The 22,300-nt window shown below is 57.1% G+C and overlaps 1 protein-coding gene and 1 long non-coding RNA gene across 2 annotated transcripts; one reads left to right on the forward strand and one right to left on the reverse strand.

Annotated features, from left to right (window-relative positions):
• Positions 1–1,736: 1,736 nt before the first annotated feature.
• Positions 1,737–8,638, reverse strand: INHBB (inhibin subunit beta B). The gene is made up of 2 exons (XM_023622738.2): positions 6,873–8,638; positions 1,737–4,430 (listed from the first exon to the last, which is right to left on the reverse strand). Exons 1-2 carry the CDS (start codon positions 7,318–7,320, stop codon positions 3,655–3,657), a joined length of 1,224 nt encoding a protein of 407 aa, XP_023478506.1. The 5' UTR covers positions 7,321–8,638; the 3' UTR covers positions 1,737–3,654.
• A 4,933-nt stretch (positions 8,639–13,571) lies between these two features.
• Positions 13,572–14,846, forward strand: LOC111768874 (uncharacterized). Its single transcript, XR_002801479.2, has 2 exons — positions 13,572–13,757; positions 13,998–14,846. It is a non-coding gene; the product is annotated as an uncharacterized lncRNA (long non-coding RNA).
• The last annotated feature ends 7,454 nt before the right edge of the window (positions 14,847–22,300 follow it).

A 22,300-nucleotide genomic window follows, 5' to 3' on the forward strand; every position in this document is an offset into this window, starting at 1 on the left:
GGCTGGGCAGCAGGGGGCCCACTGGGTGCTCCACTCTGAGCCAAGCCCTGAGAGGGCTGGGAAGGAAAACAGACACAGGACACCCTGGAACCCGTTTCCTAGACCCTCAGTCTGCCTGTCTGGGAAGTGGGGGAACACAATGGGAGGCAGGTGTGGCGCTGTCTGCACAGGGCTCCCCTCAGCCCAGAGCTCTCCCCACACGCCCCTCCCCCAGCCTGGGACTCGGCGCACATCTGAAGGTGGGCCAGGCAGAAATCTGGCACAGTGGGCTCTCAGGAGTCACAGCGGGTGGGTGGTAGAAACATCTGAGGCGGGTGGTGACGGCAGCCTCTGGCTCTGGCTGGCCCTGCCTGACCCACGGGTCCTGTCAGAGGCTAACGGCCTGGCCACCTGAAGAAGGAAGGGAGGGACAGAAGGAAGGAGGGGCAAGGGGGCTTCAAGCAGAGTGGAGTGGGGGTATTTTTGCTGCCAGCAGAACTTCCTGGGCCAGGGGCGAGGCGGGGGCGAGGCTGAGGGCCTGGAGCAACCAGCCGCCAGGCCCAGCCCATCGCAGAGCCGGGCGCAGGTGGACTGTGGGTCACACCTCAAAGTGCCAGGCCAGGCCTGTCTTTACGAAACTTTCTTCTTCGCCCCCATTACTTTCTATACCGTCTCAGGACTTTGCAGATCAATAAATCCACCCCTCAGGACAAAAGCCTGGCGGAGCAGTAGCTCTGGGGTATGCAAAGAAGGGAAAGAGACAGAGGCCAGAGGCTGCCTCGGGCTGCCAGCTGGCTTTGTGAACTGAGATATACCCTTCCAGGTGCCCGGAGTCTCCCTCAGTTTCCCCCCTGTTACCTTAATGAGGCTAGATAATCCCGAAAGTCCCACATGCTCCATTGTCCTGTGATTTTTCTGGGAAGACCACGTGACCCAAAAACCTAAGGAGCAGCCCCACTGGCCCTGCAGGACCTCGGAGAAAGGCAAGGACTTAGGCTGCCGTCCTCCCAGTAGAACAGGTCGACCAGCCACGGCACCTGGGCTCAAATGCCCAGGGTGCCTGTCCCGGCCGTGTGACCTCAGACAAGCTCTTTCTGAGCCTCAGATTGCAAACTCTGGAAAAGCAAGCTAAAATCGTTTCCCACAGAGGCATGAAACCAAGGCTGTGCAACCACAGCACGTCGTGGGCATCTCAGGCCATACCTGCAGCACAGCTGGACCACTGTCACTGTTAAAATCACCACCACCTCCCGCCAGTTTACAATCTCCGTAGGGAAGGACAATCAGCATCCTCACGGCCTGGTTTCTGTTGATCCTTCCATCCCCAAACACCAGCCTCTCCTGGGCTGCAGTCACCTACAGTGTAAGTGGAGGTGGGCACGGAGGTCAGGTGGCCTTCGTTCCCCAGGGTTTGCATTTCCTCCGCGAGCAGGGCTTCACCGGCACTTTCAAATGGTAATACATGCGGCCTTGGTGAAACATAATTAGTCTTGGGCCTAGAAGGGTAAACAAATGTGTAATTCATGAATTTGCTAATTGTCCTTCATTTTGATCTTCTGCCATTTTTCCTAGACTCTCTGACTGACATCCGTGCTGGTGACAAGGACTCAGAGAGTGCCGGGAGACAAGGACTCAGAGAGTGCCGGGAGTGAGCCGTGCAGGCAACTGGCATCAAAGCTGGACACCTGGCCTCGCGCTCCTCCCGGCCACCACCTCCCGCCGGACGCCGCGGCCCCACACACCACGCGAGGCAGGAGGCCCGTGGCACTCAATCCTTTATTTTCTTAAACTGTACACAAACGTAAAATACTTTAACAGCAAGTCTACGGGAAAATTGTTTGGTTTTAAATTATTATGAAACAGAACCTAAGGGGAGCTTTATTAAATAAACATAAAGACGGGGATTTAAGGATACACACCTGCATTCTATCACAGTCACTTTTACTCTACCTTCTGGGTGTGTAAGGATAGAAAAGACACATCAAACTGAATAAACAGAATCCATTTATACCCTGAAATGCTGGTAGGCCACTCAAGGGATTGTTCAAACGTCTACCTCACATAAGATGGCCTCGCCATCTATAAAAATTAAAACTGATCCGTTGGCCTCTTTGGTTCCAAAATTATGTATAATACATTTAACTGTATTTTTTTTTTTTTGCTGCTATAAAAATAACTTCTTTTTTCAAACGGCAGTTTCTGACTAATCATGCAACTAAATCAGTGCAAACATTAAAAGCAATCATTCGCTTAAAAAAGAAGCAAAGGATTTCATTTCAAGTATAAAAAATATAAAAAGAGTCGTACGAGTCCAGTTTCGTCTAGTGTGGGGTCAACCCTTTAAATTGCATAGTTCACGTGGCACTTGGACACCCAGGGGTGAGCGAGCTCAGTGCTCTGCCAAGGGCCACTTCTGGACACACGCGGCTGGGCAAGTGCTCTATCGTGTGCGTTCAGGCATGTCTGCAAGTGCTAGGAGGAGCCGGCGGGCAGGCGGGCAGGCGGGCGAGCGAGCAGGGGCCAGAGCTGGAGCTGGGACCCCCATGGGCAACGTCTGCAAAGCAGCTGCAAGACTTTCTCATTTCTCCAAGACCAGCTAACTTGCTCTCCTCCTTCGCCCCATGCTGAGGGGACACCTCACCCCTGGCATCTCCAGAATGCCTCCACCCCACCATTTCCTCCTCCACACCTAGGGGTCATTTCCACCCCTCTCCAACCAGTCCCGAAGGAATATCCCCAGTGAAGGGCACGGATTGCAACTTTTTTTTCTTCCCATTTAGAACAATTCAGATTTTAACTTAAAAGGTCATATCTAGTAGAAAAGTCCCATTTCAATTATACAATTGGAATGAATGACCTGTCAACTGCTAGTGATCAGTTAAAGCATCAAATTAAGACCCTCGTCCTCTCCCTCCCTCCCCACCCCAAAAACAAACACACATATAAGTCATGCCAGGGAACCAAGCAACAGTCAAATGGTCATTGCCACTGGTCCACGGTCTCTGGCAGGTTAGGTCCTTTCCGGGCCTCCTTCCCTCTACACGGGTGGGAAAGGACAGGCTCTCCGGGTCCTGCAGCATGAAGGATCCCAGGCGAGGAGGGAGCCCACACGTTTGAGCCAGGGGATGCTGAGGCATGGCAGGCCTTGCACGAGCAGAGGGAGTCACGCAGCCCTCTGCCTGCCTGCACGCTCCCCACCCTTGCCTCTGCTTTTCCTCCCAGTGGCTCTCGAGCTTGCTCGCTCTCTGTGCGTCTCTGTCTTTGTGCTTTTATGTGTGCTCGGAAGGCGCAATTCAGAGTGGCCGGGCCAGCTGGTGGGAATGGTGGCTGCTCACCCCATTCTCTCCAACTGACAGGCATTCGTCGCTAAGCTGCCATTTGTCACCGCATCCATTTGCTGGTATCCTGGAGGCTGCTGTGTGGGTGGCAGGATGCGTCTGGCTGTGCGTGTCTACGTGTGCATTTTAAAGTATTTCATGTCAGTTGCGGGTTCTCATTCTGCTTTTGACTGATTACTCCATGAAGCAGTAGGAAAATATTGCAGGTCTCACCCTGGCAGCTTCTGGGCAGCCCAATGGAATGACTACACTCAGCCCACCATGCGCCCCATTCGCACATGGGATGGAAGAAGCCCGTCCGGGACCGTCCTCGCGCCCCACCGCTGCAGCCCTGTCGTCAGGCACAGCCGCACTCCTCCACGATCATATTGGGCACGTCCCGCTTGACAATGTTGTACTCGTCATCAAAGTAGAGCATGGACATGGTGCTGAGCTTGGTGGGGATGCAGCAGGAGTTCACTGTGCCGGGATTCAGGCCCCGCATGCGGTACTGGTTGACCACAGCCGTGTGGAAGGAGGAAGCGGAGCCAGGGACTCCGGCCAGGTAGGCCGGGCAGCTGCCCTCACAGTAGTTCCCGTAGTAGCCGATGGGTGCGATGATCCAGTCGTTCCAGCCGATGAGGCGGAAGTCGATGAAGAACTGTTGCCTGCAACAGAGGTTGGTCCGGCCATCACACTCCAGGCCCCGCTTGCGAATGCGGTGCCTACTGTCACCCAGCCTCGCCTGCACAACCACGAAGGGACGGTGCGACTCCTCGCCGGGGTCCACGAATACAGGCACCACGGCCAGCTCCTGGCAGCCGTCGCACTGCACGTCCAGGTTGAGTCGCCGCTCGCCCCGCTCGAACAAGGCCTGGATGGCCTCGGTGAGCGGGAAGGTGTGCCAGCCACTGCGCTTGAGGTCCACCTTCTTCTCTACCACGTTCCACCGATCTCCGTGGCCCTGCTCCTGGAAGTACACCTTGACCCGCACCTTCCGCCGACTGCCCTTCTCCAGGACGTAGGGCAGAAGCTTCAGGTAAAGCCATAGACTGGCCTGCACCACAAACAGATTCTGGTTGCCTTCATTGGAGATGAAGAAATACAGGCGGACCCGGGAGGAGGCAAGGCCATCTGCGGAGAAGCGGGAGAGCAGGCCAAGTTAATTCAAGGAGAACACGAGGCAGTGGGGGAACAGACTCTCTGCTGCACGATGCTGGAATGCGAACTCGCCACGCAGCTGGAAGAAGTTATTGACCAGAAACACTGCTCCTGGGGCCGGGGCCTGGGACTGTAACCTGGGAGAGGCAGAGAAATCTTTTCCCATTGAGAAACACAGCCCAGGCTGGAGCTGGAGTGTCCAGGCCTATAAGATCCTGCCTCACCTCTCCCAGGCCAGGGCTCCCTGGAGACAGACTGTCAAGCCTCAGAGCTCAACAGAGGAAGTTGTCAGGAAGCCAAGATCTTAACAAGTTGTTATGGGTATCTGTGAAATCTGAAAAACAAAACCGGGATCGCACCGAAGATTTTGAGGTGGGATGTTTCAAAAGAGGATTTTTTTTTTTTTTTTTTTGGTTAACTCAGGGCATTGCAAAATCGAGCTGAGCCAACTACCGCCTCTTTCCAGTGTTTACCTAAGCATGATCTGATCCAACCCCCAGTGGAACCTCCACTGCAAACAACGAGCTCCGCTCAGATTTCTGACACACGAGCGTGTGCTCTGCAGGCTGCAAAGAGCAGCCCTCCTTTCTGAGTAGTTCCAAAGGACAGGACACACAGCATTGAAACTTGAGGTCCACTCCTTTGCCGAGACCCTGGCTCCCTGTTCATGGCATGTTCAAAATCTCCAAGGAAAAGGGGAACTGGCTCGTTAGTTTTCTCAATAATTCAGCTCAACAAGAAAGGCCATGCCAACCCAGAAGCGACTCCCCTCTCATCCTACGTTTCAGTGACTCTTCTCTCTGACAATCTCTACTTTTTTCTTTCTTTTTTTTTTTGCAGGAAGAACAAACAAGGCAACCGTGTGGCCACGGCTGGTTTTATCAAACCTTCTACCACTGCCCCTCCAGCCCCCTCCTCAGGCCTCGCCTGGCTCCTCTAACAACACTGACATCTGACTTTGAAATGGGGGAAAGTGCAACCTTAAAAGCTGGTCTTGGACGAGCTGCCTGTGACCTGAATCTGTTATTTATAAGTCAAAGAGCTGGCTCCGTGAAATGGACCAGAAATATAACAGCCCCCGCTGTCATTTTGTGCCACCAGGACCAAAAGGCCTCCTCGACCTTCCAGAATCACATTTCTACTCTGGGCCCCAATGCACCTTTTAATCCAAGCTCTCTAATTGCATGTCGAGCTCTCCCTGACTCTGTCGGACAGCTAAAACGGCAATGCATTTCTTTCTCAGCACAAACCAGCCCCTGATTGTCTCTGCTTTTCTCCACACCCGGCCATGCAAAACTTTTCATCCCTTTTCAACCCCAGGCGGCACCAGCACAGTCTGCCCGCTGCCTGCGAGGGTGGGGGGCATTTACAGCCTGGGGACACAACCATTCCCCCTCCAGGCTCCCTGCCCACCCCCGCCCTGCCTGCACCAGGGCTTCCCCCTCTGCGACCTTCTCTGCAGTCCCCTCGGCACAAATGGGGCTGAGCTCCAGGCACAAAAGCCAGCCTGGCTCATTCAAGTCCTGAAAAGGACAGCGGAGTCGAAAGCACTTGCAGCATTTCAGCGCAGGCACATTTTTCGCCTTCTTTTAAAGTTCCGAAAAATCTTTCCTCTCGATTTTTATATTTAGCCAGCGGTAGAAATTTGCTATCCAAAGCGGGGGAAAATTCCAGAAAGGACTCATATCCTTTGTTAACTACGAACTCTGCGGCTCTCAGGCGAGGGGCTGCTGCCGCTGCCAAGCGAGCCCAGAGGCACGGGGCTGCCCCCGAGCCGCGTCTTTCTCTGCGTAAATGATGGGACCTGTTGAGAAGCCCGCCTTCCGCCCGATTCCGGTGCCCACACAATCGGAAGAGAGGTTGCCTAGCTCTCCCCAGTGAGGCTTCAGCAATCCTGGCAAGCCCACGCCGCCCCGCGATGGAAGCGGCCCCGGGGCCTCTAATGCAGGCGCGCGCGCGCGCGCACACACACACACACACACACACACACACATACTCCTCCGGCCCACGGATGTCAACAAGCACACACATCCCCATCCACACTGCTAAACCTACACTCTGGTCGTGGGAAACAAAAACATTAAGCAATCATCAAGCAAGTGCCCGCAGAGCCAGGGCCGCACGCATCTGCCGGGAGGGGGACGCGCGCTCAGAGGCGCTGGGGCCGAATTCTGGAGGGCAGGGGTGGAAGGCAAGGCGCACAGCGGCGGGGGTAGGAGGAAGGAGGGAGGGGTCTGCTGTCTAAGAGAAGACGACGGCAACCGAGACGAAGCGCACAGGGCCGGGGGCAAGAAGCCGGGCCGGGAGTCCAGGTTGCTCCCAGGGCGCGCTGCCTGCGGCGGCCGGAGCAGGCGAGGAGAAGGGGGTGGGGGAGGGAGCGAGGGCCACGGCTGGCCGCCCGGGGGACCGACCCACCTGTCTCGGCGAAGCTGATGATTTCCGAGACGCGCTCCTGGCCGTCGGCGCCCGGGCTGGCGTGGCCGTCGAGGTGCGGGATCTCCACGCGGCCGTCCTCGCGCACCTTGCCTGCGTGCAGCTTGCGCAGGGCAGTGACCATGGCGGCCTTGGGCACGGCGTGCGTGATGTTGGGCCGGCCCCGCATCTGCAGGCGGCTCAAGATGTGCCGCTTCACCGCCTCCAGGAAGTCGCGGTCCACCCGGCCCAGCTCCTCCGGCCGCCGGAAGCCGCCGCACGACGTGCAGGTGTCCTGCGAGCCGCCGGGGGCTCCGGGTGGCGGGGGAGGCGGCGGGGCGGCGGGCGACGGCGGCGGTGTGGGCGAGCCCCAGGCCTCGGGCCCCAGCCACCCGGCCGCCAGCAGCAGAAGGCAGGCGGCCCCCAGCGCCCGACCGGGCAGCCCGTCCATGGTGCGCCGCTGGCGACGAGGGTGCCCGCCGTGAGGCGAGCCGAGCCGAGCGCAGGGCCGGGCTCCGGGCTCCCGGCGCGCAGCCCCGCCCCGCCCCCGCCCGCGCCCGCCCGGGCCTCCGCCCGCCCGCCGAGAGGGCCGCCGCGGGCTCGCAGGGGGAGGGGGCCGGCTGGGTCGCGGGGGTTCCCGCGCGGCGGGGAAGGGGCGCCGAGGGCCGCGGAGGCCGCAGAGGTGCGTGGGGCGAGGCGGGGGTCGGCGGGTCACTGCCGCACGGGCGTCTCGGGGCGCCTCGGCATCTGCAGCCTTCTCCCCATCCTCTCCGCGTCGGGGCCCCGCAGCCCCCGCCCGGGCGAAGTGAAAGCAGCGGCAGCAGCGGCTTGGCCGCCGGGCGGGGAAGGTGGCGAAAGGACCGGTCGACGCAACTTGGCCGAGACGGAAGCGAAGGCTCCGGAGCTCCCGGAGCGAAGCCGAGCGCGGCTTGGCGCGGCGCTGCGGCGGGCGCTGCGGCGGGGCCCCGCGCTGGCACCTGAGCGCCTCGCCCTCGCCGCCTTGCGCCGAGGAAGGGCCGGCGACGGGCGGGTCGTCCTCGCCGCGGGCCGGCGAGCGAGCGCAGTGCTGGGAGCGCTGGGGGACGCGGGCCGGCTCAGAGGCGGCGCGGAGTCCCCGGTCGCGGGCCCTGCAGTCCTCCCTGCGCGTCACACGGCAAAGTTGTCTCCAGGCTCCCGGGGCGCCGCCGCATCCACCGGCGGGCGGGCCGGCCGCTGCGCGCTTCGCCGGGGCCTCTGCTCCGCCCGCCTCCTTGCTGCCTCCCTCCCTCCGCCTGCCTGCCTGCCTGTGGGGGCCGGCGGGGCGCGGGGCGCCGGGCGAGGAAGGCGAGGCGGAGGCAGGGCCCTTCTCGCCCCTGTCTCTTCGCCTGCCGCGGCGGCGGCGATGTCGGCTGGAGCGCCGAAAAGTCTCGCAGCGTCCCCGGGTGCGGTGCCCTAGCTCGCTCCCCCGCTGGCACAAGCCGCAGGACCGGGAGAGAGCGGGCGGGTGGAGGCTGCGTCCCCGCGCCCGGCCGCGACACAGAGTGCAGAGCCCGCCGAGGAGGAGTTCTTCTGTTTGCCCTCTTCCTTTACTCTCCTCGTTTTTTCTCCCAAGGGGGAAAAAAAGCCGCACAATCTCCGTATGTGCGCGCGCGTTGAGATAGACGTTGGCAGGAGAAAAAAAAAGGAGGGGTGAGCGAGTCTTGTCCTGGCCATGCGGGAGGAGACTGTCCGTGCCTCCCCGCTCCGGCTTCCCGGGGCGGGGGGGCCGCGGGGGGGGGGGCGGAATCTGTTCAGGTCGGTGCTGCCTGCTCCCCCCGCCCACCCCCGCTTCGCTCGGCTTTTTTCCTCTCTGCCTCTGCGAGAAGGGGCGGGCTGGCCCTGTCCCCTCCCCCCCACCCCCGCAATGCCGGGCCACTTTTGCTGTCTCGAAACTTTCCCACCACGTGGGCGCTCCGGACCCTCGCCCAGCTGGGCGCTGGGCGGCACTGACCGGCTCCCGGCCCCGGATCCTGGCGCTTGACCCCTCCCCGCAGCCTCACAGGCCCTGCCCTCATCCCTGCCGCCGCCCTCCCCGACCAGCAGTGGCAACTCTCACCGCCGCCGTGGCCGCCCCCGGCCCTCCCGGGGTGCTCCCTCGCCGGCCTGGCGAGGCGGGGGCGGCGATACAGCCTCGGGCGCCGCGGGCTGGCTCCGCCCGTGGATGTTGCTCCCGGGCTGCAGTGCCCTAGCCGGGCGCCCCGGGCGCGCTGGGCGAGGCGTGGGCCCCGCGGGCTGGAGGGGCGCCGGAGGCGGCGGCCGCTGGAGGCCTGGCCAGGCGCTGCCTCCGCAGGTTCTGAGCCCAGAGGAACTCCTCGATGGTGCGGGGAACCAGCCTCGCGGCAGGGAGGCCTCTGAGCCCCAGGACTTGCCGGGCTGGCGAGGTGTCCAGCAGCCCCTCCCCCCCCCCCCCCCCCCCCCAGTTGGCAAACCTTGGCCTCAGAAAAACCCGGGTGCCAGTCGAGGCTCATCCACTGCCAGCTTTGTAGCAGTGACCTTGGGTAGAGTCTTCACTCTTTCTGGTCTCTACCTCCTCATCTGGAGAGGGGGGGACAATAGCACCTTGGTTGGGAGCCCCAAACAAGGCAACCTGGCTAAAAACTCCTCATGGAACCCAGTCATCTGATTCCAAGGCCGCTGTTCTTGGGCTGCCAGAGAAGAGGCGCTGTCCATGGAAACCGAACTCCCAGCCCCGTCCAGAACCCCGAGTGCAATCCGTTTCTTCTGTGCCTCCTCTCGCCCCCAGCTGGGTGTGGAGCAGCACGGCAATGCCTACAGGGTGCAGCGCCCCTGGCCAGGAACACGGCCCTACCCTCTCCTCTCGCTGGTCCAGACCCCCACCCACCTCGGCCGCGCCCCGCAACAGGCGGGACTGCGAGGCGGAAGCGGAGTGAGAGGTCATTCTGGCTTTCCTAGGATATTGGGGAACCCAGGACGACCCAGGTGGAGCGTGGCCTCCCCCCAACCCCGCCCCCAACAGCGAGCTTCTCGGGCCAGCCGGCGCCACTGTGGAGCTCAGCGCGGACCGCAGCCCCGCCGAGGCCCGCAAGTCTGGAGGTCGAGCGCCCCCTCCCTCCCAATCCGAGGAACCAACCAGAAGGCGCCCGAGTTGCTCCCGCGGGGCAAAAATGGAGCTGGTCTGGGTTTACCGACCTGAAGTCAGAAGCAGGGGCCCAGGAGGGTCCTGGATTTGGCAGCCCTTCAGCCTCCTTAGGGCTTTCTCCAGAGCTCAATTCTCTCCCAGCCCCCAGACACACTGCTCTGTGCCCTCCGGTTTCCACCCCTCGCCCTGTCCCTGAGCCTGTGATCCCTGGGCAGGAAGGAGGTGCTGCTGTCTCCTGGACGGACTGGGCCAGCACCTTCTGTGTGGTGGCCCTGGGCCAGGCTGGACCCACCTCTCTGGTTTTGCTCGCATGTTCCACCAAGCACACATGCTCTGGTCTTCTGGCTCTTTCCGTCACTACAGCCACCAACCACTTGGCAAACTCATTCTCAGTCTTCGAGACCCAGCCCAATGTCTGCTCCTTGGTGGAGGCCATCATGGCCTTCTTGTGCCCTGAATAGTTATTTGCCAGATTAGGCCCCTCAGCCCAGTGCCTGGCTGTTATCTCTTCAGGTGTCTGTCTCCTGCGGGGGCCTCAGGCTCTGGGAGGGCAAGGACCAGGCTTTCTGGGCCCTGTCTGATGCCACACCTGGCAGATGATCTGGGGAGCTTAATGAATAAGTGCTTGGTTGATTGATTGATTGAATGAATGAATGAATGAGAGAAGTCGTGAGCCAGTGAAGGGTTTAATGCTCCCCACTGCCCCCACACCAGCCCTCATAGTAGCTTCCTTGCTTGCCCACATACAACCCTTCCTGCCGTGAGTTCCCCCGGGCTGGATAGGGCTCGGGGAAGGGAGGGAGCTCTGAATGTCTGTGGGAAGCTACAGCATCCTGCCTATTGACTTGGCACTGGGGAGAAGCAAAAGCCACTGTGCCCTTGCTGCTAGGAGGAGGGAAGAGGAGTTGAGGGGAGGGTCCACATTTTGCTTCCCTGTCAGCCCCACTGCCGGTCATCTGCTGGGAGGGAACTGGGTCAAGCGGTAGTCAGAAACCATCTGCTCGAGAAGCTGGGATTATCCCGCCCTCTGCTGATCCCCGAGCCCGCAGAGCCAAGGGTGTAAATTGAGTTCCTCCAGATCACCTTGTGCTTTGTGGGGGGCCCCCATCCCCTCCTGAGGGTAAGGACCTGTTCCTGTTGCTTCAAAGCCTCATTTAGCACTGGGCTCAGTTCTCCTTGTACTGGTGACCTCAGCCTTCAATCTGAGCCAGGGATGTGACTGTGCCTGTCAGTTTTGAATACAATAACGCACATCAATGCTGCAGCCAACGCCCTCCACACGGGCTGCAGGACCAGGCCGCCCCCACACGGAAGGCTGGCTCCTTACCATCATCAAGGAACTCGGGCCCAATGGGGAAGGCAAGAAGAAGACATGGCGACGTTATGGATACAGGCACACAGAATATGGAGAAGGCTTCCTCTGCAGAGCTCAGAGTCCTTGCTCTCACAACATATTTTTTTGCATAACCCATAGCGAAGTTTCAATTTGAGGATGATGAAAATGTCCAAAAGTGACAAAGCAAACCATACAAATGAGCCTTAGGGTTCATTTGCTGGCAGAATTGAGAACTCAGGCACAGGTCTCGGACACATAGCCCCTGCAGAGTGTGGGGGTGAGAAGTCCTTCACAGCAGTGGCGCTCGGGGCGGGGGCTGGAGAAGGCCTTTGGCAGAGCTGGGCTCAGGGACCCGGTGCTCACCTCTGCACTGCTGTCAAATGTCACCGTCACGCGTCACACCTCTCCAGAGCAGCTCCCTGTCTGCATAGAAGGGGCTGCATGCCAAATCAGAGATGTCTTGCCTACCGGGCAACCCAAGGCACAGGAGAGGGACAAGCCTGGAGCCAAGTGTGAAGCAGGACCTGGCCAAAGTGGGACCCAAGGGGCAAGGGGCCATGCTGACCTTTGTAAAAGCACAGACGCCAGCACAGAGCCCCCACGGGTTGCCCCAAGGCCACCTCATGCCTTCGAGGTCACGGAGGCAAGTCCTTGATGAGAGAGTGGATGGGGGAGGGTTATTCTGATAAAACAGCCCCACATTTCTCAGCAGGGCAGCCGGATGGTGCCCACCTTTCAAGGGCCCTGGCACCCCTCCACATCCTTAAGTCTTGCCGTGACCTCGGCAAGGAGGCCTGTCATCTCTACAACTTGTGAGCTGTAGGGCTGAGCCGTTCATGCTGTTCCCCTGAGGCTGCCCAGCAGCCGCCAGCGTGCCTGCTAAGGGAAGGCCTCCAAACTGAACTTACTTCATCTCCTGAAGGAGCTGAGGCGCCCGAGCATGACTTGGTCAGTGGGCCTGGGGTTCAGACGCAGACGCCTGAGTTCCACTCCGTCCGCACGGCAAGCAGCCACGTGCATGCTCCACTCCTGCCTGCCCCGAGGTGTAGCATGCTGACATGGGCACATCAGCCCTTCACGTGCTCCCAGGCTATTCCTAAACCAGGCTTTAACACCAGACATCTCGTAGGGCTTCTCATCTAGTCATTCCTTTTGAGCTGACTCCCTTAGCTCCCAAACCTCTGACATCTATCATTTGTTAGCAAGAACCCTACAAATCACTGTGTTCCTGGCCCCACTCTCAGTAAGACCAAGATGCTGGGAAGCAGCCAGCTTGAGAGGACCTGGGGGAGCCCTCTTCCATGTCGCTGGGCAAGGGCTGGGGGCCGGGGTCCCAGAGGCGGTGTGAGAGTGGCATTTAACATGTTTTCAATGCTCGGAAAATATTTCGATAGCAGGCCCCATAGGGATGGCTTGTCCAAGTTGGTATATTTTCTAGAACAATAGAGGCGCTAAATACAGCATTTGGTTAGTGTCCCACCTCAAATTGCTAAGCACAAACTATTCCTGGCACAGGATTCCTTCCCATTCATTCCATAACCACGTTGACCTAGCTGCTGGGGATACAGCGACGCATGAGTCAAAGGCCCTGACCCTTATCACCCGCACCCCGCAGTCTACAGGGGAGACCGAACACGAACAGGTACGGCCTGGGACCCACTGGGATGGTGCAGTGTGTGGGCGCGAGCAGAAGGAACACCTACATCTGCCGGGAGTCTCAGAGGAAGCTGGATGTGAACTGAGCCTTGAAACATGAGGAGGTGTTTTCCCGGTGGACAAGAGAGAGGGATGTCATCTGGGTGAGGAATAAGGGCAGGTCCAGTGTAGCTAGGCCAGAAAGGGGCATTAAGGTCAGGAGGGCATGTGACCCCTTGCCAAGAGTATTGTAGGAGGATCTTGGCAAAGTTGTAGAGGCTGAGATCCAGCCCATCGGGGAGGAGCTGAGGGTCAGAGGTAAGGTGGTGGTGCGGGCCCACAGGCAGCAGGCTGGGCAGCTAATGGGAGACAGGAGGGCTGAGCAGAAGAGTCGAGGACCTCCCTCACCCCATTGCTGCCGTGAGCAATCCCATATGCTGCTCCCAGATGCCCGTGAGTGGTGAGAGCCCAAAGAGCTGGTTATTTTGCAACTAACAAAGGAAAAGTAGAGCATTTCAAAGGTTTCTTTGCTTTGTGTCTCCAAACCCGACTGTGTCTACTCTGGGAAAACTTGTGTCCAAGCACCAAAGTCCTCTTAAATACTGTTCCTCAGTCCTCAGCGTTCTTGAACTTCAGAGCTGGCCTTTGCATCTACACTGTGGAGGATGGAAAGTGACCTGTCTGTCCAGTGAGCCGCCAGTCAAGACGAATGCACAGCCGACCCAAGATAGCATTTCTCAGGTTCTAATGTGTGACAGGGACAACACAGAAAAAACAAGGAAATTACTCTTGTAAACAGGTATAGACATCTTCTTGCTTTTTAAACAAAACCAGTGAATGTGTTAGTCTATGGATGTCTCTGAAAGCTGAGGACCTCTATTCCCAGTCCACCCCGCAGGGTACCTGAGGGCTCCAGATTCCTACCAATCAATGCCTGGGAGGCCCCCACAGTCAAGTAGCTTAGAAAGAGCCACCACGATGTTACGCTTCTCTCATGTTCTCCGCTTTGTCACTTAAGAATCTAATTGAATTTTCACAGCCAGGAAACAGATCCCTATCTTGCCATTGAAGGGAGTTCTGCTGGAGGAACCATTGTGGTTAAAGAAGAGGAAAAACCAGAGCCACTCCCAGCTCAGTCTCCCCACAGCGCAGGCCCATTGACTGGCTCATAAAGCTGTGTTAATTTCAAGTACTCTCCATTTTCAGCCCATCCCCTCCGGCCCAGCCCCAGAGGCAGGCTTAGGGCTGGGCATTGGGCGGGCACACCTGTTCCCACTGCTCTCCCCAGTCTTCCCTGGGGTTCCCCACCCCCAGGGCCCAGGGCCCAGTGAGCCGGGGCTAATCTGAGAAAGGTGGCATTTCTCCACACCTCCGTGGGCTGAGCATGGCCGAGCATTCCAGCCTTCTCAGTGCCTTCCCTCTCCCAGACGTTAGCTTATGGGTTGAAATGCTGGAGAAAAAAAAATGCATGAAAAGGGAAGGATCCGATTTTTGCTTGATGGATAAATGTTTTTATATCTAATTAGGAGACCCCACTGTGAAGAGGGTAGAGTGTTTTAGTTCTGGCTTATTGAAGGACAAAGACCTATTGTGCACTGGTGCTCTGTAAGGTGGTAAAAGATTCGCAGAGTCAGTCTACACTCGTGCCGCCAATAGAACCGCGAGCAGAGCCCAGGCTGATGGGCAGCGTCCCCAGGGCTCCCACTGCAAGCGGGGCCTGTCTGCCCAGAGTTCTTTCATGCAAGTTGGTCTCAAGCTGGGGATTTAAGGATTTGCCCTTCTCCACCTTTCCAGAAAAGGAAAAAGAAAAAGAAAGATGGATAGATAAGGAATAAGCATCTTTAGGATGAAGAAATATGAAACATTAAACTTCCATTTGAACTTCGTCTCCTGTAGAGTGTCTAACACTTCTTATACCCCCATAACTTCCTTCTGGTTCAGACATCACAGCACAGAGCAAGGAACTTAATTAAAAATAAAAACAAGGAGCTGCCAATGTGTCAGCTTTCATCAGGGACTCAGGTACTAAAACACTCATCAACTGACATTCACTGTCGCTAGTCATAAGCTGCCAAGAATATGCATTATTATAGCATCTCTTATGTTATTGCTTGTGTCTGTAAATAATGTGGTCAAACTGTCACTTACCTAAGCTCAGCTAACCAAGCATCCTTCATTAATTAAACATATACACACTCGACACCTTCACTAGTCTCAGACAGACTGGGGATAACTAACACTCTCCAGCCACAAGGGCATCTTCTGTGTTCAGGGTCCTTCAGCATCATTTCCAACCCTTCCTGATGCCTCCACCTATTGTTCAAAAAGTGTCCTTTGATTCATTGTACAATGCATTTATACAGAGGACCTGGTGGGAACAGAGCGCTGTACCAGCTCAGTTAGCAGGGAGGGCCCGGTCCCTCGGCAGCAAGTGCTCAGCCGCACGGGAGGCACTGTGTTAGGAGCAGGGGGGTGGGAGAGCCCCCAGCACTGCAGGATTTGCAGAGGATAGAGGGAACTGGGGAGCCCCCAGGGGAGCTGGCAGGGGCGGGCACAGAGGGCTGGAACGGCCCTGGAGGAGGCAGGGCAGAGCTGTCAGGGTCGAGCAGGGGAGGCTGGCAAGGGCCTTCCAGACAGCAGGCTCAGGATGGCAGAGCAGAAAGACCGGAGCAGGGTCATGGTGACTTCCCAGGGCCACACCAGCCCACAGCAGCCCTGAGCTGCTTCCTCTGCTCTGCCCTTACACGAGAGGAGAAAACCTTGAGAGTTGAAGCCACCGTTGCTTGGGGAATTCTGTTATACGCAGCCAAATCTAATATTAACCGATCAAAGAGATTTACAGCTGAGATGGGGTGAGTATCCAGTTAGGGAGCAAGAGAAAAAGAAGAAAGGGAACAGAAAAGAAACACTCAGGTAGGTGGAAGAAAAGCCAGGACAGGATGGTGTCCCCCAGCCAGAGCAGCTGCAGGAGCCCGGGGACCAAGGATGCCGAGTACAGCAGAGGGGTCCCCGAGAGGGAGGAGACCTGGTGAGGGCGCTGCAGCCGGCAACCTGGGCCAGGATGTGGGTGGCCTCTGAACGAGCGAGCAAACCACCAGGGGAAAGGAGCCATGAGGATGCAGAGGACACCATCTTCCCTCCTGGTCCAGGCCAGTGGGGCCTGAAGAAGCAAGGGTCTCTCCAGTGGGGCAGCCTCCATTTAAAGGGGGCCCTGAGAGATGGCTGACCCCTGGAAGTAGAGGCTAGCAGACTGATGCGGAGGTCTCCAGGTCAGCTCTTAGGCCCGAGTGTAGGGACAGGGCCCCAGGCCCTGGGAAAGGATTGCCTGAGGCATCTTAGATGGAGAGGAGGAAATGGGGACCCAAACTGGAGCCCAGCCCCTGAGTTGGGGCACATGGGATGGTGGTGCTCCTGAGAAGGCCAATGCAGGGCCTGAATTCAAAGGAGTGAATGCGAGGGGCGGTGTTGAGGGGTATGTGTGTTGGGTGTTGGTCTATGTGTGTGTTGGGGTGTATACTTGGGTGTGTGTATTGGAGTGTGTGTTTGGGTGTGTGTTGAGATGTGTGTATTAGGTGTGTGTATTAGTGTTCACATTGGTGTCTGTTGTGCTGTGAGTGTTAGGGTATATGTGTGTGTGTGGTGTACTTTGGAGTATCGTGCTGGGGTGTATGTGTGGGGTATGTGTATGTGTGTTGGGGGGCATGTGTTGGGGTGTGTTGGGGGGCATGTGTGTGTGTGTGTGTTAGGGACATTGTTGGGGTTTGTATGTGGGGGGGCATGTGTATATGTGTGTTAGGGGCATGTATTGGAGTGAGGGCTATATATATATGTGTTGGGGCATGTGTTGGGGTATCTGTGTGGGGTGTGCGTGTATGTGTGTTGGGGGGTGTGTATTGGGGTGTGTGTATGGAGTGTGCAAGTGTTAGTACGGATAGTGGTGGTGTGGGGGGTATGTGTATGTGTGTTGGTGTGTGTGTGCAGGTGTTAGTATGGGTGGTGGTGGTGTGTGTGTTAGTATGGGTGACAGTGTGTGTCAGGGTTGTATCTGTGTGTTGGTGTGTGTGGGGTGTGTAGGTGTGGTGTGTGTGTGTTAGTATGGGAGGTAGGGGGTGTATATGTGTGTTGGTGTGTGCAGGTGTGGTGGTGTGTGTGTGTTAGTATGGGAGGTGGGGGGTGTATCTGTGTGTTGGTGTGTGGGGGGTGTGCAGGTATAGTGGTGTGTGTGTGTTAGTATGGGAGGTGGGGGTGTATCTGTGTGTTGGTGTGTGTGGGGTGTGCAGGTGTGGTGGTGTGTGTGTGTTAGTATGGGAGGTGGGGGTGTATCTGTGTGTTGGTGTGGGGGAGTGTGCAGGTGTGGTGGTGTGTGTGTGTTAGTATGGGAGGTGGGGGGGTGTATCTGTGTGTTGGTGTGTATGTAGATATATGACTAAGGCACCAAAATTCAGGAACACAGTGAGCAGGCTCAGGACACTTTTGCCAATGAGATTTAGAGCCAGAGAAGCAATATTAAGATCCTTTTCTGCCCTATAAAAATTTATTCCTGCCTTCAGGAGAGACTTAGAAGGCAGAATTCCTAGGACTTTGTGATTGGATGAGGAAGAGAGGGGAAGGAAGAATCCAGAATGGCAGGTGTCTGGCACTGGGGCCATGTTTCCCCTGGGCATGTCGGATGTTAGAGACAGGCCCTTAGCATTGGCAGTATGGCCCTCACCCCCCTGCCCCCACTGGACCCACTGGGCTGGAGAACCACAGACTTGCCCAGACACACTTGCTTTTCCTGCATCCCCCCAGCCACAGAAAGAAAACATCCCCAAATTCCCCTGGAATGACTTTCCCTGGAGCCATGGGGAACGTGTGGACTGCAGAATGGGACTGGACAGGAAGAGGGAGGCAGCCTATTCTCCATCGGAGGTTCCAGATGAGCAGCTGAGAAGTCGGGGGGACCCTCCCAGAACCAAACCTACCAGGAGCATCAGCCCTGGGAAGGAGGGGGCTGTGTGGACATGCCCCTCTAGACTGACTACCCAAGAGCCAGGGGTCAGCAGGGGCTGTTTCCTTAGGCGGGAGCCTGTCCCCGCCTGCCTTGGGGTACCAGATGTGCTGCTGGAGGCAGCGACAGCCAGGCCTTCCCCAGGGAACATGCAGAGCTCAGTTCCTTGCAGGTTCCAGTAGGAAGAATCACTCTTCAATTAATAGTTAACTCTTTTCTACGACCTCACTCCTAGCCTGCGCTCTTTTTCAATAATTCCCCACCATGAAGGAAAAAGTTCAGATTCCTCGTGATGCCTCCGGGCTTCTCACCCAGCCCCTCTGCGGCTTTCGAGGAAGAACCCCCTTCCTCAGCTCCAGCCACTCGCTCCCTCGCTCTCTCCTCCAGCTTCTCGTGACCCTAACAGGCCAGGTAGCTCGACAATAACCAATCACCCTGGCTTTCCTAGGGCAAAGGAATTTCCCGGGATGTGGGACTTTCCATGGTAAAACCGGGATAGTCCCAGACAAACCGGTCAACTGGTCACACTGCACGCCTCACCCCTTCATCTCCTCGCCCCTGCCGTGAGCCCGCCCTTCCCCGGGGCCCTGTCTGCCAGGAAGACGCTCTGCTTTATCCAAACTTGCTCAGACACCGCTGCCTCCACGGAGTTTCTCCCGATCAGCTCCTGCCTCCGTTAAAATCAGAGAACCTGTGGCGAGTCCTCTGTGTGCTCCTGGCAGCGTGCAGAGTCCACCACAGCACGGCAACGCTTGACGCTCTACGTGAGCTAAATTATCTGCCTTGCCCTGCAGACACTGAGCCTCTGGGGGATAGAGACCTATGCTCTCACTTCTCTGTGACTGTCACTAACCCCAGCAGTCGTCGGGTGAGCCACAGGGGTTCGGTGAACTGTTTTCAAATACGGTGGGAAGGGATCCTGTGATGCATGGCAACTCTTAAGATACATTTTTTTCAAAAACTCTGAAAGCCATCTTATTCCACTCATTAATTTAACAAATACCTCAATACTTCTCATATTCCAGGCCCAGGAGATAGTGCATTGAACAAGACAGTCAAAATCTCTGGCCTCATAGAACTTACAGTCTAAGGGAGAAACAGACAATAAATATGTTTTAAAAGGAAAATATTCCAAAGAGTGAAAAGTGCATTGACTTTTTAAAAAGGAAGTCAATGGAAAGCAGACCACCCAGGGGGCTACGTAAGTCAGTAAAGGCCTCTCCAAGGAAGTCATCAAAAGATGAAAAGGAGGCAGCCGCAGAGATCTGGGAGAAGGGCTCCAATGTGTGAGGAAGCGTAGAATGTTCAAGGAACAGAAAGAAGGCCAACGTGACGGGAACGTAGTAAAGCAAAAGGAGAATGGTTGAAGGCCACGAAGTAGAGGCCAGACCACACTGAGCTTTGTAAATTCTACTCCTTAGGATTAGATTTGCCTCAGCGGCTAACACAAGATATTTCTCACATGGAAAAAGCTCAGCATTAGGAATTTCAAGCCTCGTGTGTTGGCTCCATGGTCATCAGGAACTCATGCTCCTTCCATCTTTCTTATGATGAACTTTCTGTCATCAGGGTTGCCTCATAATCACAAGATGGCTGCTGGAGCACCATCCATTGAATCTCCATTTCAAACAGTGGGAAGGAGGAAACTGGAAGAGCAAAACCTTGCATCCTCTCAGCTGAGCCAGCTCTGTTGAAAAGATAATCCCCAAAGCCCCCCTCAACAACTCTGCTTTTATCTCTTTGGCCACCCCCAGATGTGAAGGAGGCTGGGGAATACAGACACTTAGCTGAGTACTACACTGCTCCACATAAAACAAGGGTTCGATCAGAAAGTAAGAAATACAGAATAAACATTGAGTGGGCCAAAGGGTGTGGCAAGGAGACGGGTTTGTTCTAAGTGCAATGGGGAGGTTTTAGAGGGTTTTATCAAGTGCCGCTGTGGTCTGGTTCACCCAGTGAGGAGACCAGTCTGGCCGCGGGTGGAGAATGAACTGCAGACAGGAGGGGGGGAGGTAGGGACATGAGTCAGGCGCTGTGGCAATGATCCTGGGGAGCGAGGATGGCAGCTGGGCTAGCGTTTCAGCAGTGAGGCGGTGAAAAGGGCCTGGATCGGGCCTCCGTTTGGGAGCTAGTGGTGACAGGACTTGCTAATGGATTGGCTGTGCGGCATGAAGGAAAGAGAAAATGAGGAGAGTGGATCCCAGCTCTGGGGGCTGAGCAACCAAGATGTGGTGCCACTTAGGAAGGTGGGAGAAACGGAGAAAGGAACAGGGAGCAATAAAAAGTCCTGCTTGAATGTATTGATTTTGAGAGTCCCATTAGGCACCAGGAGGGGCTGCTGAATAGGGAGGTGGAGTACATTTGGGGTTCAGGGCAGAGGTCAAGCAAATATGGGAGCCACCGGCATATAGACAGCATTGAAAGCCAGGGCGAGATGAGTTCACCCAGCGAGAGGGTGGTGATGGAGAAGAGAAGAGGGCCGAGGATGAGCCCGGGGGCACCTCAGCCTTGAGAGGTGGGAGAGCCAGCAGAAGAGGCCAAGAAGGCACGCCAGCGAAGGAGGAGGAAAACCAGGCCAGCGCAGTGACCGGAGAGGGGGCAGGGCCCGTGCCACACACTGCGAGGGGCTGAGCACGGTGACAGCGGAGCACCCACCCGGGGTCTGGCGATGGGGAGGTTCTGAGCCCCCGGATCAGATCCAAGAACCGCTTCGGTAACGTGGTGGAGAGGAAGGCCTCGGAAAGACTTACTGACAAGCAAATGGGCCCGCAGGGAACTGCTCCCAACAGTGTCACTGCAGAGGAATGCAGAGAGAAGGGGCAGAGCTCGAGGGGACAGGAGGTCAGTGGGGGGCTCCCCCACCTTCAAGCTCTAGTGCCCAGGGTCATTCCACATAACGGGGGCTCCACCCCTGTTCTGCAAGATTCCCAGAGAGGGCGGACACCAAACAGGTGAGAGCTCAGTTCTGGCTCTAGAGGGTCAGACCCTCACTGGGGAATCGCGGGTGTCTATCGTCTCCCCATGGTCCTAGGAGTCATTTCAGGGCCAGAGAAGCTAGACTGAGCCCCCCCTCAGCACGTCCCTGAGCTGGGCAGTCACCTCCCTCCTCTCAGTTCTTCCAGGGCTGCTCACTGTCCAAGGGTAAAGAACTTCGATCCCTCCTGACTCTTTCTGGCTCTGAACCAGGTACCCCCAACTCGGGCGATGACCAGGTGCTGGCCACTCAGTACCCCTCCTCACCCGGAAGCCCTTGGGCCCGCGTCTACACCCTCCTTCTGGCACCCATCCTGTTCCCCTCTCCCCGGGTCGTAGAGGAGATAAGGGCTATGCTACGGGGATTGGGGCCAGAGTTTTATTTTGTCTTCAGTTCTTCACCGAAACTCTCAAACACAGGCACGAGCAGAGAGAAAGGGTCGTGACCTCACACGCCACAGTCGGTGGAGGAGGAAGGTGACCCTTTGGCCTGAGAGTCAATTTCGCCAACTGCCTCCAGCAGTGTTTTTCAAACCACAGGTTGTCAAACCCAAGTGGGTCCTGAGTCCAAACTCAGGGAACTTCATTTTTTAATGCAATAAAGAGGAAGAGAATAGAAAATAACAGGGAATCCCACATAAAAAGGTGAACACTATCTCATGACACATGTTTCGGTGGCATCTGTGTTTATGTATCTGTATGCGTGTGTGTTCTGGGTCGCGACGTCAAGTGGGTTTGTTACATTGAGTTTAAGATCCAAATTGGTGAAGGCCACCGGCCGCTAGAAGCTCTCCTGTCACCCCCAGCCAGCACGATGTCCTCCCCTGGCTGGAGCAGTTGTTTCTGCTCTAGTGGGCCCCTCGTGTGGTGGTCGGACACGTTGGAGGAGGATCCCCCGGCTCTGGTCCTCCGATCTACGTTTATTTGGAGCCACATCTAGTGCGACTGAACCAAGCCAACGCTACTGTGGGAGCTGCCGCCGCCATCCTTCACCCTGCTGGGTGGAGCACAGTGATACTGACGCCACCACCGAGCCCACATCGCCCCGGTGGACAGAGCAGTGACACCCAACCTGGCTGCACTTTAGGAGTGCAGGGTGAGTTCCACTCCCAGAGGTCCTGGGATGATTAGGAAGGGAGGCTGCACAGCTGATTCCAACGCAGAGCCGGGGCCGAGAACCACCGGCCTAGGAGGTCTGGCGCTCCCGCTCACTAAGCCGAGGGGCTGGAAGGCTCCAGAAGCTATGCCACCCTCCCTCCTGCAGCAGGACAGATGTGCTTTGTGGCTTCAGTGTCCAAAGCTGCTGTCCCCTGGGCGTGGCAGAAGGCCTGTCAGCCCCCAGCAAGCCCTCCAGGAGGCCACGGGCAGGCCAGTTGTTC

This window comes from Equus caballus, chromosome 18, assembly GCF_041296265.1.
Source record: "Equus caballus isolate H_3958 breed thoroughbred chromosome 18, TB-T2T, whole genome shotgun sequence".
NCBI classification, from domain to species: domain Eukaryota; kingdom Metazoa; phylum Chordata; class Mammalia; order Perissodactyla; family Equidae; genus Equus; species Equus caballus.